At 34.6% G+C, this 19,115-nt stretch overlaps 1 protein-coding gene across 8 annotated transcripts in view; it reads left to right on the top strand.

Moving 5' to 3' along the window:
* The window catches only part of SNTG1 (syntrophin gamma 1), an 891,115-nt gene that overhangs the window by 584,044 nt on the left and 287,956 nt on the right, over positions 1–19,115 (top strand). For 6 of the 8 annotated variants that reach the window (XM_050801925.1, XM_050801922.1, XM_050801923.1 and 3 more), the window contains 2 exons: positions 3,042–3,144; positions 15,940–15,984. In XM_050801925.1, the coding sequence (XP_050657882.1) occupies positions 3,042–3,144; positions 15,940–15,984 (148 nt within the window). The remainder of the gene's footprint in view (positions 1–3,041; positions 3,145–15,939; positions 15,985–19,115) is intronic. The other 2 variants (XM_050801928.1, XM_050801927.1) reach the window with 1 other exon arrangement.

Below are 19,115 nucleotides of genomic sequence, written 5' to 3'. Positions count from 1 at the left end.
TCCTGGATTAAACTTCAGTTGATCATGTTGTATTATCTGATTTGCATTGATCATGTTGTATTGTTTGATTTGTTAAAACATTTAATAATATTTACATAAGTCTTTTATCTGGCTCCTTTTAAAAGTTTTAAAAGTTTGTTCTTTTTTATCTTTAGTTTGCAAAATTTTAATTATGATGTGTCTTAGTGTAGATTTATTTGACAAGATCCTTTCGAGGTTTGTTAAGTTTCTTAAATCTGTGGGCTCATATCTGTCATCCAATTTGAGAAATTTTCAGACATTATATGTTTAAATACTCTTTCAGTCCCTCTTCTTTCTCCTCTCTTCTGTGATTCATATGATATGCATTTTATATATTTTATTACTATCCTTCAGGTTGTTTTTTCTTTCTTTCTTTTTCTTTTTTTTTTTTTTTTTTTTTTTTGGTCTATATAGTCTTTATTGTTCAGATTAGGTGAATTATATTATTCTGTCCTCATTTTTGTTACTTCTACTCTCTTTCATTCCTACTCTGTTATTGAACTATCCCCAAGTGTTTTTAAAATTTATGAAAAAATATTTGTGTAATATCTATTTGGATATTACAACATAACTTATTTTTTTGCTGAGATTTTATAATTTTTCACTTGAATCAAAAAAACTTGTAATTTCTTATGGCATCATTTTTGTTGATTGCTTCAAAATCCTTGTCAGAGAGTTCCAATATGTGATTTATCTCATGGGTATTAGTAGATTACTTCTTCCCTTTAAAATTGTGATTTTTCTGGTTCTCAATATGATATATAAGTTTTACTATATCCTGGTCATTTTGTTTATTATGTTAGGTGACTGCCTCTTACTTGAGATTTCTTTTTTTAAGCAGAAATTTACTATTTAGCTCACGGGTTTATGGACCATGATTCCACTTACGACATATGTTTTAGAGCCGTTTGGTGCTGCTTTTTCTGACTGATTTATCTCGTATCAATGGGCACCCACTGTTCCCTGCTGGGATAGTCTGAAGGGATGGAAAAAGTTTTCCCAGGTCAGTGCTGGTTATGGAGGGTTCCTCCCTGCTGTAGAGGAGGTAGGATAATGGGGACTTTGGAGCAAGTCTATCTTTGCTGGTACTCTCTGCTAGGATGGTGTCTCTAGGCGGGGAGGGTAGTCTCAGGATCTTCACAAAGCAGCCTCTTTCACTGGGCACGTATGAGGAGGTACCGCTGCCAGTGTTCCCGGTTACACAGTGCATCCGAGTGGGGCAGAGTATTCTCACACCCAGGGAGAAGGCTAGCACTTCTGCTGGCTTCCAGTTGTCACCACTCACTGATGTTTGTGGTCCTGCCTGGTATTAGTGGGGATCTCTTACAATCCAGAGGTAGTATGAGCCTATCTAGCATGCTGTCTGTTTTAATGATGGGGCGGAGAAAATGCCCGGCCTGTTTGGTGTTCCTCTGTTTGGTGGAGCAGGTAATGTATCCGGTCTCTGTGCTGTTCAGTGCTGTCCTGAGACCCGTAATCAGGTTTCCCTTCTCTTTCCGTCTTTCAGAGTTCTTATTTGGTTGTCTCTTCTCTTCAGTGTTTACGGTTGTACTTCTTGGGGAGGAGCAGAGAGAGATGAGCTTGTCCGTTAAAAAAAAAAAAAATATGTATGTATGTATGTATGTATGTATGTATGTATGTATGTATTGACGGAGTTTCGCTCTTGCTGCCCAGGGTGGAGTGCAGAGGTGTGGTGTCGGCTCATTGCAACCTCTGCCTCCCAGGTTCAAACGATTCTTCTGCCTCAGCCTCCCGAGTAGCGGGATTACAGATGCCTGCCACCAAAACCGGCTAATTTTTTTTTTTTTTTTTTTTTTTTTTCGTATTTTTAGTAGAGACAGAGGTTTTACCATTTTGGCTAGCCTGGTCTCGAATTGCAGATCTCAGGTGATCCACCTGCCTCGGTCTCCCAAAGTATTGGGATTACAGGCACCAGCCACCACACCCAGCCATCTGTGCCATCTTGTCAGGACCAGAAGTCATTGTAAATTGGCTTTAAGTAGCCAATTCTTTAATGATTTGTGGTTGAACAATTTTTCAGTGTATTTAACAAGATATATTTCCATGTTTATGAACTGTTTTTTCACTGATTATTCTTGTCTTCTTATTTTACATGACCGTTTAAAATCATAAATATATTAATATCTTTTTCAGATGTATTTGGTATAAATAGCTCTTCAGCTTCTTTGTTCTTTTAGTTTTTTAAACAATTTTTAAGTTTTTACAATGCTTATATTTTTAGATATGATTTTTGGAGACATTGAAATTATTTTAACTGGAAAAACTAGACTTACTTATTCTATAATTTAAAAAATGTTGAGAGTCATTGATAATAACAGACTTCAACATTATATAACAACCGATGCTATTGATAATAACAGGTTTGCAGGGAAAAGAAAATATTAAGTAGAAGATGTAATGCCAATTTTTTTTTTTTTTTTTTTTTTTTTTTTTTTTTTTTTTTTTTTTTTTTTTTTTTTTGCAAGAGGATTAGAGTGAATTGGTTCAATTTGATTTAATCTGAATTAGTACTCTGGTCAACATTGGCAGAATCAGATTTTTATGCTTTTAGAATAATTTTCTCTTATATCTTAGCCGATTTTATGTTGCATAATGGATGCTCCAAAGCTTATTCAATTTATTGGTGCATAATAGATGTTCAACAATTATTAATATTTACTAATAAATACAGTGTCCTGAACATTATATCTGTCTTTCTGTGGACTTCATGATTCGTCATATTGCCTAATATAGACTATAAATTCAAGAAGATCTCAATAAGTATGAATGGAAGATGCACATTGTATATAAACAGGGGATCACAAATTGTGACAAGAGGATGCACATTAATGACTCTTACTGAAATGATAAATAATTACCTCCCTCTATCTTTTATAAAATGCTTCTGACCACTAGGGAAAAATGGAAGGTGGAAAAAACAACCAATAATTTAAAGGCTTTGTCATCATATAAAATGATAAACGTAATGATAGTTTTATTCTTTTTATTCTTTTTTTTAGGTTCAGGTTCTTCGGAATGCTGGAGAAGAAGTGACTCTAACAGTGTCATTTTTAAAAAGAGCACCTGCTTTCCTCAAACTCCCATTGAATGAAGATTGTGCATGTAAGCATTTAGAAAGAATAGATAAAAGTGCTCACATCATTATAGCTACATAATTATTATTTTGACAATAATTGGTGATTTCTTCTTAAAGTTGAAATTTTTTCGTGACTGTAAATATCTTTATATTACAAAGTGTTCTACTAACCCTTATGAAAAGGAAACAGATTTTTTTTCTTCAAGTATAGAATCACCACATTATAGTTTTTTTTCTAACATACAATTGCAGAAGTATTACTTGTTTTAAAAATAAGCATCATATCAAATATCATGTATGCATTATGCATATCTATTTAATTTCATCAGAATACTTGGTGAATGTATTTTCTCTAACTAAAAATTACTATTAAGCAAGAATGTGTGCTTAGGTTAATCTGATGAGAGAATATAAGAAAAGCGTTTGCCTTTGTGGGAATGTACTAATTTACATAGAACTACTTAAAAAGTTATTTGTCAACTTTATTTTCTGGATGCATTTTCTAAAATGAAATGTATATTATCTAATACTTTTGCTGAAAAATTGAAGAATAATATATTTTTCACTGAGACATAATTTGTATGCAATAAAATGCAAATATCTTGCACAGTCGGAGCAGTTCTGAAAAGGCACACATTTGCTTAATCCACTTCCTGCAATCATAAAACTGTTCCCAGTAAATAACAGCCCAGAAATGACTACTCACTTACACTCTCTTCTTCATACATTATTTCACTTCTTCTAGAACTTTATAGAATGGAATTCTACTTTTTTAATTTTTTATTCTGGCTTCTTTCTTTATGAATAATTTCCTTCAGATTCACTTATGCTACATATTTCTTAGTTTGTTCATTTATATTGCTGTTTATTATTTCATTGTATGAATGTATTACATTTATTAATGCATCTTTCTGTTGAAGATACCAGCACTGTTTCCAGTATTTTGCTATAATAAATAAAGCTGCTGGACACATTACTTATATTTTAAGTTCAGAGGTACAAGTGCACGGTTGTTACATAGGTAAACTTGTGTCATGGGGGTTCATTGTACACAAACCAGTTATTAAGCTTAGTGACCATTAGTTACTTATCCTGATCTTGTCCCTCCTCCAACCCTACATCCCACCGAAAGGCCACAGTGTGTGTGGTTCCCCTCTATTTGTCTATGTGTTCTCATCATATTGCTCTCACTTATAAGTGAGAATGTGAAGTATTTGATTTTCTGTTCCTGTGTTAGTTTGCTAAGGATAATGGCCTCCAGCTCCATCCATTCATGTCCCTGCAGTGGACATGATCTCATTCTTTTGTTATGGTGGCATAGTATTTCATGGTGTATATGTACATTTTTGTTATCCATTATATCACTGAAGGGCATTTAGGTTGATTCCATGTCTTTACTATTGTGAATAGTGCTGCATTGAACGTACGCATGCATGTGTCTTTATAATAGAATGATTTATATATTTCAAGTATATACCATTTGACCCAGCAATCCCATCACTGGAAGCTTCTTGTATAAGGGTTTTGGCAGTTTTATAATTTTATTTTAGTACAATAAATACCTAAGAATGGAATTGCTGAGTGACTATATAGATGTATAATTAACTTGTTAATAAATTGCCAAATTTAGAGGGGTGCAGTGGCCCATGTCTATAATCCCAACATTTTGAGAAGCCGAGGCTGGCAGATCATCTAAGCTCAGGAGCTCAAGACCAACCTGAACAACATGTTAAAATGCCGTCTCTACCAAAAATAAAAATAAAAATAAAATAAAAATAAAATAAAATTCACCAGGCATGGTGGCATGTGCCTGTGGTTCCAGCTACTTGGGAGGCTGAGGTGGGAGGATGGCTTGAGTCTGGTAGGCTGAGGATGCAGTGAACTGAGATCATGCCACTGTACTCCAGCCTGGGTGACAGAGTGAGACCCGGTTTCAAAAATAAATAAATAAATAAATATAAATAAATTGCGAAATTTATTTCCAAAGTGAGCATATTTTTTATTGTGGGAAATAACACATAACTTAAAATTTACCATCTTTACCATTTTAAGTGTTCAGAAGAGTAGTCTTAAGTCTATGTACGTTAGTGTGTAACATATCTCTAGAAACTTTTGATATTGCAAAATGGAAATTCTATACCCCTTAAACTATTCCCTGTTTTCCTCAGAGTCACCCCCTGGCAAACACCATTGTACTTTATGTTTATAAGAATTTGACCACTTTAGTCACCTTGTGCACTTGGAATAATCCAGTATTGTTCTTTCTGTGATTAGCTTATTTCACTTAGCATAATGTTCTTAAGACTCATCTGTGTTGTAGAATATGACAAAATTTCATTCCTATGTGAGATTGAATAACATTCCTTTGTATGCATATACCACATTTTCTTTATTCAACCTTTATTCAAACCTTGAACAGTGAGCATTTAGGTTGGTTATTCTTTGTTATTGTGAATAATGCTGCAATGAACATGAGTGTACAAATACCTTTCACAACTCTGCTTTCAGTTATTTTTGATATACACTCAGAAGTGGGATTCCTGGATCATATGATAATTCTATTTTTAGTTTTTTGAAGAATGACCATACTGTTTTCCATAGCAGGTACATCATTTTACACTCTAAGTAACAGAGGCAAAGGTTCCAATTTCTGCATATCCTCACCAGCACTTCTTATTTTCTGTTTTTTACTTCGTTTTGTTTTGGTTTTGGTAGTGGCCATTCTAATGGTTGTCAGGTGATAACTCACTGTGGTTTTGATTTGAATTTCCCGGATAATCGGTAATGCTAAGCGTCTTTTCACATATTTATTGACCATTTGCATATTTTCTTTGAAGATATGTCTATTCAAGTCTTCCATCCAGTTTTAAATCTGGTTATTTATTTTGCTGTTGTAGAGTTGTAAGAATTATTTAGATACTCTGGCTATTAACGTATTATCAGACATATGGTTTGAAAATATTTGTTCCCATGTCAAAAGTTGCTGTTTCACTCTGTTGATCATTTTATTTATTTTACAAAAATTTTAATTCTTCTGTAGTCAAGTCTATTTTTGCTTCTAATGCCTGTGTTTTTGGTGTCCTATTCAGGAAATAATTGCCAAATCCAGAGTCATAAAGAGTTTTCTCTAAGTTTTCTGCTAGGATTTTTTACAGTTCAAGTCTAATGTTTAGGAATTTAATTTGTTTTGAGTCAATTTCTACACATAATATCAGATAAGTGCCCAACATTCTTTTGCATGAGGATATCCAGTTTTTCCAATACAATTAATTGAAGAGAAGATTATTCTTTCCCTATTGTATAACCTTAACAAGTTTGTTTAAAATAATTTCATCACATATTGAGGGTTAATTTTAGGATTATTCTGTTTCATTTTTCTGTGTGTCTGAATTAATGCCAGTACCACGTTGTTTTGATTACTGCAGCTTTGTAGTATATCTTGAGTTCAGAAAGTGTAAAGCCCCAGCTCTGTTTTTCTTTCTCCAGAATTTTTTGACTATTCAGAATTAGTTGAGGTTCTATATGAATTTTAGGATAGATTTTCTATTTCTGCAACATTGAGATTTTGATAGGGATTGCATTGAACCTATAGATTGCATTGCTTAGTATGGACATTTTAACAACATTAATTCTTCCAATACATTAGCATGGAATGTCTTTCCATTTATTTGTTTCATCTTTAATTTCTCAATGATGTTTTCTAGTTTTCAGTGTAAAGACTTTTAACTTTTTGGGTTAGATTATTCCTAATTATTCTTTTTGATGCTATTATAAGTAAAATTGTTTTCCTTTTTTATTGTTAATGGATAGAAACAACTTATTTTTTATGTTGTCTATTCTGCAACTCCCTTAGACTTGTTTATTAGTTTTAACATTTTTGTGTGTGTTTAAACTTTAGAGTTCTCTACACGCAAGCTCATATCTGCAAACAAAGATAATTTTACTTCTTCTTTTGAATTTGGGTGACTTTTATTTCTTAGTCTTGCCTAATTGCTTCTGGCTATAATTTTGGTTGCATGTTGAATAGAGGACTTGAGAGTGGGCATCCTTGCCTTATTCCTAATCTTAGAGGAAAAGCTTTCAGTTTTCCATCATTCAGTCTAGGGTTAGCTGTGGGCTTTTTATATATGAATTACCTTTATTATGTTGAGATAATTTCCTTCTGTTCCTAGTTTGTAAAATGTATTATATTTTAAATTGTGAAAACGTATTGAATTTGGCAAATGCTTTTTTCTTCATCAATTGAGGTGACTATGTGGGATTTTTTTTTTTTCCTGCCATTCTGTTACTGTGGTGTGTTAATTACATGGATAGATTTTTTTTCATGTTGAACCATCCTTGCATTTCAGGAGTAAGTCACAATTGATCATGGTGTATAATCTTTTAAATTGGTAGTTGAATTCAGTTTTTTAGTATCTTTTTTGAGAACTTTTGCATTCATGTTCATCAGGAGTACTGGTTTGTAGTTTAATTTTTTTGTAGTATCTTTGTCTGGTTTTCATATCTGGGTAATGTTCACCTCAAATTGGAAACTGCTTTCCCCTCATCAAATTTTTTTTAAAGAATATGAGAAGGATCAGTGCTAATTCTTCTTTAAATGCTTGGTAAAGCTCTACAGGAAAACCATCTGGTTGTGGGCTCTTCCTTTATGTGAAGAATTTATTAATGATTCAATTTCCTTACTAGTTCTATGTCTGTCTGTATTTTTTGTTTTTCCATAATTGATTGTTGTTATGTCACGTATTTCTAGAATTTTATCTATTTTTTCTAGATTATTCAGTTTGTTGGCACATAATTGTCCACATTACTCTCTAACAATCCTTTTGGTTTTTGTCATGTCTACTTTTGTCATGTCTACTCTTTCATTTCTAATTTTTATTTACATTTTTTTACTTTTTGGATTAGCCTAGTCAAAGTTTTGTCATTATTGTTGATCTTTTCAATAAACCAAGTATTTGCTTAGTTGATTTTCTATATTGTCTTTCCATTTTATTTATTTCTGCTCTAATCTTTATAATTACTCTCCTTCTGCTACCTTGGGTTTAGTTTATTTCTTTTTCTAGTTTTCGAAGGGTAAAATTTGGTTGTAGATTAGAGGTTTTTAAATTATTTTGTAACGTACTGCTTTAACATACGAATGTTTACTGATAAAATTTTGTCTCTTAGTAACGCTTTTACTGTATCCTATGAGTTTGTGTATGTTGTGTTTCATTTTAATTTGTTGGATATTGTTTAAAATATTTTTAATTCCCTTGTGATTTCTTTTTTGACTCATTGGTTCTTCAAAATTTCATTTCTTAATTTCCACTCATTTGTGTATTTTTCAATTCTCTCTCTGCTATTGATTTCTAGTTTAATACCATTGTATCAGGAAAGATATTTGGTATGAGTAAAATCTTCTTAAATTTAATAAGACTTGTTTTGTGACCACACATGTAAACTATTAGGGAGAATATTTTGTGTACACATAAGAAGAACGTATATTTCAGGCAAACGGTCTGGAGTGGACCTCCAGCAAAATCCAGCAGACCTGCAGCATAGGGTCCCGATTGTTAAAAGGAAAACTAGCAAACAGAAATAGCATCACCATCAACAAAAAGGATGTCCACAAAAAAACCCATCCAAAGGCCCCAACATCAAAGACCAAAAATAGATAAATCCACGAAGATGAGGGAAATACCAGCACACAAAGGCTGCAAATTCCAAAAACGAGAGCACCACTTCTTCTCCAAAGGGTCATAACTCTTCACCAGCAAGGGAACAAAACTGGATGGAGAATGAGTTTGACGAATTGACAGAAGTAGGCTTCAGAAGGTGGGTAATAACAAACTCCTCCAAGCTAAAGGAGCATGTCCTATCCCAATGCAAGGAAGCTAAGAACTTTGAAAAAAGGTTAGAGGAATTGCTAACTAGAATAACAAGTTTAGAGAAGAACATAAATGACCTGATGGAGCTGAAAAACACAGTATAAGAACTCCATGAAGCACACACAAGTATCAATAGCCAAATTGATCAAATGGAAGAAAGGATATCAGAGACTGAAGATTATCATAATGAAATAAAGTGTATAGACAAGATTAGAGAAAAAAGAGTGAAAAGGATTGAACAAAGTCTCCAAGAAATATGGAACTATGTGAAAAGACCAAATCTACATTTGAATGGTGTGCCCAAAAGTGACAGGGAGAATGGAACCAAGTCGGAAAACACTCGTCAGGATATTATCCAGGAGAACTTCCCCTACATAGCAAGGCAGGCCAACATTCAAATTCAGGAAATACTAAGAACACCACAAAGACACTCCTCAAGAAGAACAATCCTAGGACACATAATCATCAGATTCAGCAAGGTTAAAATGAAGGAAAAAGTGTTAAGGGCAGCCAGAGGGAAAGGTAGTGTTACCCACAAAGGGAAGCCCATCAGACTAACAGCAGATCTCTCTGCAGAAACCCTACAAGCCCGAAGAGAATGGGAGCTAATATTCAACATTCTTAAAGAAAAGAATTTTCAACCCAGAATTACATATCCAGTCAAACTAAGCTCCATAAGTGAAGGAGAAATAAAATCCTTTACAGAAAAGCAATTGCAGAGAAATTTTGTCACCGCTAAATCCACCTTACAAGACCTCCTGAAAAAAAAGTGCTAAATATGGAAAGGAAAAACTGATACTAGCAACTGCAAAACTATATCAAATTGTAAAGACCATCAATGCCATTAAGGAACTGCATCAACTAATGGCAAAATAACCAGGTAGCATCATAATGACAGGATCAAATTCACACATACCAATATTAACCTTAAATGTAAATAGGCTAAATGCCCCAATTAAAAGACACAGACTGGCAAATTGGACAAAGAGTTAAGACCCATTGGTGTGCTGTATTCAGGAGACCCATCTCATGTGCAAACACACACATAGGCTCAAATAAAGGGATGGAGGAATATTTACCAAGCAAATGGAAAGTAAAAAAATGCAGTGGTTGCAATTCTAGTCTCTGATAAAACAGACTTTAAACCAAAAAAGATCAAAAAAAAGACAAAGGAGGGCATTACATAATGATAAAAGTATCAATGCAACAAGAAGAGCACCCAATATAGGAGCATCCTGATTCATAAAGCAAGTTCTTAGAGACCTACAAAGAGACTTAGACTCCCAGACAAAAATAGTGGCAGAGTTTAACACCACACTGTCAATATTAGGCAGATCAAGGGGACAGAAAATTAACAGGTATATTCAGGACTTGAACTGAACTCTGGAGCAAGTGGATTTAATAGACGTCTTAAGAACTCTTCACCCCAAATCAACAGAATATAAATTCTTCTCAGCACCACATCACACTTATTCTAAAGTTCACCATATAATTGGAAGTGAAACACACCTCTGCAAATGCAAAAGAATGAGAATCATAAGAAACAGTCTCTAAGATTATAAGGCTATCTAATAAGAACTCAGTATTAAGAAACTCACTCAAAACCACACAACTACATGGAAAATGAACAACCTGCTCCAGAATGACTACTGGGTAAATAACAAAATTAAGGCAGAAACAAGTTTTTTGAAACCAATGAGAACAAAGACAAAACCTACCAGAATGTCTGGGACACCACTAAAGCATGTTTAGGGGGAAATTTATAGCACTAATTGCCTGCAAGAGAAAGTACAAGATTTCTAAAATTGACATCCTAACATAACAATCAAAAGAGCTAGAGAAGCAAGAGCAAACAAATGTAAAAGCTATCAGAAGACAAGAAATAACTATGATTAGAGCAGAACTTAAGATGATGGAGACTCAAAAAACCTTTCAAAAAATCAATGAATCCAGGGGCTATTTTTCTTTGAAAAGATTAATATAATAGACCACTATCCAGACCGATAAAGAAGAGAGAAGAATCAAGTAGACACAATAAAAAATGATAAAGGGGATATCACTACGATCCCATAGAAATATATTACTACCATCAGAGAATACTATATACACCTCTATGCAAACAAACTAGAAAATATAGAAGAAATGGATAAATTCCTGGACACATACACCCTCCCAAGTCTAAACCAGGAGGAAGTCGAATCCCTGAATAGGCCAATAACAAGTTCTGAAGTTGAGGCAGTAATTAATAGCCTGCCAACCAAAAAAGCCCAGGACCAGATGGGTTCACAGTCAAATTCTACCAGAAGTACTAACAGGAGCTGGTATCATTCCTTCTTAAACTATTCCAAATCATAGAAAAAGAGGGACTCTGCCCTAACTCATTTTATGAGGCCAGCATCATCCTAATACCAAAACCTGGCAGAGCCACAACAAAAAAAGAAAATTTCAGGACAATATCCCTGATATACATTGAAGAGAAAATCCTCCATAAAATACTGGCAAACTGAATCCAGCAGCACATCAAAAAGCTTATCCACCACCATCAAGCCGGCTTCATTCCTGGGATGCAAGACTGGTTAAACATATGCAAATCAATAAATGTAATCCATCACATAAACAGAACCAATGGCAAAAGCCACATAATTATCTCAATAGATGTAGAAAAGGCCTTCAATAAAATTTGACACCCTTTTATGTTAAAAACTCTCAATAATCTAGTTATTGATGGAATGTATCTCAAAATAATTAGAGCTATTTATGACAAACCCACAGCGAATATCATACTGAATGGGCAAAAGCTGGAAGCATTCCCTTTGAAAACCATCACAAGACAATGATGCCCTCTCTCACCACTCCTATTCAATGTAGTATTGGAAGTTCTGGCCAGGGCAATCAGGCAAGATAAAGAAATAGAGTATATTCAAACAGGAAAAGACGAAGTCAAATTGTCTCTGTTTGCAGATGACATGATTGCATATTTAGAAAACCCTATTATCTCAGCCCTAAATCTCCTTAAGCTGATAAGCTACTTCAGCAAAGTCTCGGGATATAAAATCAATGGGAAAAAATTACAGTAATTCCTATGCACCATTAATACACAAACAGAGAGCCAAATCATAAGTGAACTCCCATTCACAATTGCTACAAAGAGAGTAAAATACATAGGACTACAACTTACAGGGGAAGTGATTGATCTCTTCCAGGAGAACTGCAAAACACTGCTCAAGGAAATAAGAGAGGACACGAACAAATGGAAAAACATTCCGTGTTCATGGATAGGAAGAATCAATAGAGTGAAAATGGCCATACTGCCCAAAGAAATTTATAGATTCAAGCTACCATTGACTTTCTTCACAGAATTAGAAAAAACTATGTTCAGTCTCATATGGAACCAAAGAGGAGCCCATAGAGCCTAGAGCATCCTAAGCAAAAGAACAAAACTGGAGGCATCATGCTACCTGACTTCAAACAATACTACAAGGCTACAGTAACAAAAATGTCATGGTACTGGTAACAAAACAGGTATATAGACCAAGGGAACAGAACTGAGGCCTCAGAAATAGCCACACATCTACAACCATCTGGTCTTTGACAAACCTGACAAAAACAAGCAATGGGGAAAAGATTCCCTATTTAATAAATGGTGCTGGGAAAACTGGCTAGCCATATGCAGAAAACTGAAAATGGACCTCTTCCTTAAACCTTATACAAAAATTAACTCATGATGGATTAAAGACTTAAACATAAGATCTAAAACCATAAAAACCCTAGAAGAAAATCTAGGCAATACCATTCAGGGCATAGGCATGGGCAAAACTTCATGACTAAAACACCAAAAGCAATGGCAACAAAAGCCAATATTGACAAAAGGGGTCTAATTAAACTAAAGAGCTTCTGCACAAAAAAGAAACTATAATCAGGGTGAACAGGCAACCCACAGAATGGCAGAAAAAGACAAAGGGCTGATATCCAGAATCTATGAGGAACTTAAATTTACAAGAAACAAACAATGCTATCAAAAAGTGGGCAAAGGATATGAACAGACACTTCTCAAAAGAAGACATTTATGTGGCCAACAAACGTATGAAAAAAAGCTCATCATCACTGGTCATTAAATAAATGCAAATCAAACACAATGAGATACCATCTCATGTCAGTTAGAATGGCGATCATTTAGAAGTCAGGAAACAACAGATGCTAGGGAGGATTTGGAGAAACAGGAACGCTTTTACACTGTTGGTGCAAGTGTAAATTAGTTCAACCATTGTGGAAGACAAGGTGGCAATTCCTCAAGGATCTAGAACCAGAAATACGATTTGTCCCAGCAATCCCTTTACTGGGTATATACCCAAAGGAATATAAATAATTCTACCATAAAGACATATGCATACTTCTGTTTATTGTAGCAGTATTTACAATAGCCGAGACATGCAACCAACCAATTGCCCATCAATGATAGACTGGATAAAGAAAAGTGGCGCATATACACCATAGAATACTATGCACCCATAAAAAGGATGAGTTCATTTCCTTTGAGGGACATGGATGAAACTGGAAACCATCACTCTCAGCAGACTAATGCAGGAACAGAAAACCAAGCACTGCATGTTCTCACTCATAAGTGGGAGTTGAACATTTGGGAACACATGGACACAGGGAGGGGAACATCACACACAAGGGCCTGATGGTGGGTGGAAGTCTAGGGGAGGGATAGCATTAGGAAAAATACCTAATGTAGATGAGGGGTTGATGGGTGCAGCAAACCACCATGGCACGTGCATAGCTATGTAACAAATCTGCATTTCCTGTACATGTACCCCAGGACTTGAAGTATAATTAAAAAAAAATACCTTTTGCTAAAACATGCTAAGAATCATCTGAACCTTCACTGAGTTGCAGCCTTTTTGTTAGTCTCTATATTGATGGAGATGCTGACTTATCAGAGTGGTGGTTGCTGAAGTTTGGAATGGCTATGATAATTCCTTGAAATAGACAACAATGAAGTATGTCACATTCATTAACTCTTCCTTTCATGAAAGATTTCTCTGTAACATGTAATAGTCTTGGGGCATTTTACCCATATTAGAACTTCCTTCAAAATTAGTCAATCTTCTTAAACTCTGCAACCATTTTATCAACTAAGTTTATGTAATATTCCACATACTTTATTGTCATTTCAACAATGTTCATAGCATCTTCACCAAGAATAGATTCCATCTCAAGAAAACACTCATGAGATTGGAACAATTCAGTCACGTCTTCAAGCTCTACTTCTGATTGTAATTCTTCAGCTATTTCCTTCACATCTACACTTACTGCCTCCACTTGAGAAGTCTTGAATTCCTCAAAGTCACCCATGAGGGTTGGCATCAACTTCTTCCAAATGCCTCTTAATATTGATATTTTGACCTACTCCCATCAATATTAATCATGAATATCCTTTATAGTATCAACAATGGAGAATCCTTTCTAGAAGGTTTTCAATTGACTTTGCCTAGATCCATCAGAGTAATCCCCATCGACAGCAGCTATCCTTTTATTAAAAATATTTATTAAATAATATGATATGAAACTTTGAAATTCCTTTTTGATCCATGGACTGCAGAATGGATTTTGTGTTAGCAGGCATGAGAACTACATTAATTTTGTCCATCTTCATCAATACTCTTGGGTGACCAGGTGCATTGTCAATAAGCAGTAATTATTGGAAAGGAATGTGTTTTGATGTGTGTTTCAGGGGGTGTGTGTGTGTGTGTGTTTGTGTGTTTGTGTGTTTCTGAGCAGTAGATCTCAACAGTGGACTTAAATATTCGGTAAACCTTGCTATAAACAGATACACTGCCATCTAGGCCTTGTTGTTCCATTTCTAGAGCACAGGCAGAGTAGATTTAGCATAATTATTAAGGGACCTATCCGTGCCCTAGGATTTCAGAACAGTAAATAAAAATGGAATTTAACTGATAGCAGCTGCATTAGACCCTAACAAGAGAGTTCGCTGAATTTTGGAAGGCAGACATTGACTTCCTTTTATTTTTTTTGAGACAGAGTCTCATTCTGTCACCCAGGCTGGAGTGCAGGGGTGTGATTTGCACTCACTTCAGCCTCTGCCACCAAGGTTCTATCTATTCTTCTGCCTCAGACTCCCAAGTAGCTGGAAATACAGGTACGCACAGTTTATTTTTGTATTTTTAGGAGAGTCGGGATTTCAATGTGTTGGCCAGGATGGTCTTGATCTCCTGACCTTGTGATCTGCCTGCCTCAGCCTCCCAAAGTGCTGGGATTATAGGCGTGAGCCACCGTGCCTGGCGTGACTTCCTTCTACCTAAGAAAGTCTTAGATGTCATCTTCTTCTAATATGAGGCTCTTTAATGGATAAATCAAAAATCTGTTTTTTAGTGAAGATGCATTCAGCATTGATCCCAGCCCTAGTTACAGCTTCTAAAGCTCCTGCAAGAGCACTTGTTTCTTCATCTTGTAATTTTATATATGGTGACAGTGTCTTTTCTTGAGTTCCATAAAGCAACATTTGCTATCTTCAAACTTTTGTTTCTGTACTTTCCTCACCTCTCAGCCTTTATAGAATTGAAAAGCGTTAGTATCTTGCTCTGTATTAAGATTTAGCTTAAGGGAATGCTGTGGCTGGATTGATCTACCCAGGCCACTAAAACTTTCTCCTTATCAGTAATAAGATTGTTTTGCTTCAACATATACGTGTTCACTGGTGTAGCACTTTTGCCTTCCTTCAAACACTTTCCCTTTGCATTCACAACTTGGCTAACTGGCAGAAGTTTGTTTTTTGGCTTATCTTGGCTTTCAATATGCCTTCTTCACTAGGCTATTCTTTTTTAGCTTGTGATTTGAAGTGAGAGATTTGCAACTCTTTCTTTTACTTGAGCACTTAGAGGCCATTGTGGGGTTATTCATTGTTCTAATTTCATTATTATTGTATCTTAGGGAATATGGAGGCCCAAGGAGAGGGAGAGAGATGGGGAACAGATGGTGAGTTGAGCTGTCAGAACACATACAACATTTATTCATTAAGTTCCTTGCCTTACGTGGCATGGTTTGTGAAGCTCCAAAAGAATTACAATAGAAACGTAAATGATGACTGATCACAGATCACTATACCACGTAAAATAATAATAAAAAATTTGAAATACTGTGAGAATTACCAAAATGTGATGCAGAGACATAAAGTGACCACAAACTATTATAAAAACAGCATATAGATCTGCTGGATGCAGGGTTGACATAAACCTTCAATTTATAAAAATCTGTGAAGCAAAATCAAGCAAAATGTAATAAAATGAGGTATGTCTGTACTTGGATATTGGTTTTTAAATCCATTTAACCACTTTATGTCTGTGGTTTTGGAAGTTTATTCCACTTAGGTTTAAATAATTGCTGATAAGGATGCACTTACTACTGTCATTTTGTTGTGTTCTGTATATCTTATAGTAACATTGTCTCTCTTTTCCTCTGTAGCTACTTTCATTTGTTTCCTTGTTTTTTGTAGTTCCATGCTTTGATCCTTTTATCAATTTCTTTTGTGTATCCTTTATAGGTATTTCTGTGACTTTTATTAGTATTGCATAGAACAAACTATAACAATTTATTTTAAATGGATAATAACTTAATAACAATATAAAGATCTTACTCCTTTACATCCCCTCCCCACCTTCTATACCATATACTGGTTTCACGTTAGTGTCTCTGTTGGGGAATGAAATATAGAGATTTCTATCCCACAATTTTGCTGTTATTAATTCCCTTTTACCTATTTTTAATGGACAAATATACTTGTTAAATTATTATTTTCTGTTAAAAACAAGTCACCTCGGCAAGAAATAATTGTAAGTTAATACACTTTATTAAATACTATTAACCGTTTTTAAATAAGTGAATTTAAACTGATAACTCCATGTCAATCACATACACTACCTTATAATTACAACTTGTTATATTTTAGATCCCTTAACCCGCTTGTATAGGTATAGTTCTGCCACAGATTCCACATCTGTGAATTTAGCCTACCGCAAATCAAAATTATTAATTAAAATACTACACGACAATAAAAATAATACAAATAAACAGTACAGTATAACAACTACATACATATCATTTACATTGCATTTGGTATTATATGCAGTCTAGAGATGATTTAAAATATACTGAAGGATGTGCATAGGCTATATGCAAATACTACATCATTTTATATAAGGGACTAGAGCAGATGTGAATTTTGGTATGTGCAGGGTGTCCTGGAATCAATCTCCCTGGGAGGAATGACTGTATAGTTATTTTTCACAGTTTTGTCATTTAAATTCTATACCACAATAAAAATTACTATGAACACACCTTCATTATTCTGTATTTGTCTACATCTACCTTTACCAGAGGACATTATTTTTTATATGCATTTCTGTTTCTGTCTAGTGTTCTTTTATTTCAACTTGAAGAATTCTCTTCAGCATTTTTTGTAAAAGAGTTCTAGTGGTGATGAAGTCCCATGGTTTTTGTTTATTTAGGAAGATCTTTATTTCTCCTTCACATTTATTGAACAGGTTTGCTGGGTATAGTATTCTAGATTGGCTGATTTTATTTTTCTTTCAGCACTTTGAATATATCATCCCACCCCTATCTCCCTATAATGTTTCTGCTGAGAAATGTGTTGATCTATGAGATCTTCCTTTTACCTGCAAAAGTGCATTTTTTTTCTTGCAGCTTTCAAGATTATCTGTTTTATCTGTTACTTTTGACAGTTTGATAATAGTGGGTTTCAGGGTGAGTCTTTTTAGGTTCATCCTAGTTGGATATCTTCAAGTTTCTTGTATTGAATGTTCATTTCCTTCCTCAGATTTGGGACACTTTTGAAAATTGTTTATTTGAATAAGCTCTTTGCCCATCTCCTTCTTTTTTTCGGACTTCTATAAAGTGTATATTGGTCTGCTTGATGGTGTCATATAAATCTGTTAGCATTTTTTTACTTTTCCTAATTCTAATTTCTTTTTATTCCTCAAACGTCATGCCTTTGAATTCATTTACTCCTTCTTCTGCTTGAAAAAATCTGCTGTTGATATTCTCTAGTGAATATTGTACTTCATTATTGTATTCTTCAGCTTCAGAATTTCTGTTTTTTTTTTAATCTTTTCCATAGTTTTTGATATTTTCAGTTTGTTCATGCATAATTTTTCTAATTTTATGTAGCTCTCTGTGTTTTTGCTTTTAGCAAATTGAGCTTCTTTAAGATGATTATTTTGTATTTTTAAAGACAATTTATAGACCATGGTTTCCAGTTGGTTTCTGGTGTTTTCTTTTGTTTCTCTGTTGCTTCCTATGTCTGTGCTATTATTTTTTTCTGGGATTTGTGAATTTGAAAAAATCAGCCATGTCTCTTAGACTTTTTCTAACTGGTTTCACACAGGAAAAGAACTTCACCAATCAGCCTGGGTAAAGTGTCTCCCAAACATTTTTAGGGGATTCATCTTCTCTGGGCATGTAAAATCCCAATAGAGAGGTTTATTGATTTCTTTTTCCCAACCTTATAATTACTATTTCCTCTGCTCTCTGGCTGCAGAACTGCAGGTTCTCTAGTACTGCAATGAGCCCCTGAACCCTTCTGTGTTCTCTGAGCCTCAGGCATCCAGAGTATGCTATTTCTATCAGTGCACCCAGTCAGTGACATAGAAACCAGACCCTTGTCCACTCCCCAAAAAACCAGAACATTAGATGGGCATTTTTTGCTTTTCTTCCACTCTAGAGAGTGACTGCAAGTTTGACATTTACTTCTGATCACACCAAGTTGTTCTGACTTAGTGGATGGGCTGTCATGGGCGAAACAAAATGGCCTTTTTACCCATTTTTAATGTGGCTGTTCTTGGCTTTGACCTTAGCTGTGTTACTGTGACTTATTAACTATTTTCTCGAGTACTCTTTAAAGCTTTTTGAACTATATATTGTTGCAAAGTTGGTATCTCTATGGGAAGCAAGGTCTGGGGTTTCTATTCCACCATCTTTCTGAACTACACCAAAGTTGGCATATATATATATATGTGTGTGTGTATATATATACACATATATATGCTTATATACACGTATATGTATATATATACACATATGTATGTATACAT

This window comes from Macaca thibetana, chromosome 8 (assembly GCF_024542745.1).
Source record: "Macaca thibetana thibetana isolate TM-01 chromosome 8, ASM2454274v1, whole genome shotgun sequence".
NCBI classification, from domain to species: domain Eukaryota; kingdom Metazoa; phylum Chordata; class Mammalia; order Primates; family Cercopithecidae; genus Macaca; species Macaca thibetana.
The sequence above is the reverse complement of the archived record's forward strand: the minus strand, read 5'-3'. Positions and strand labels throughout refer to the sequence as shown.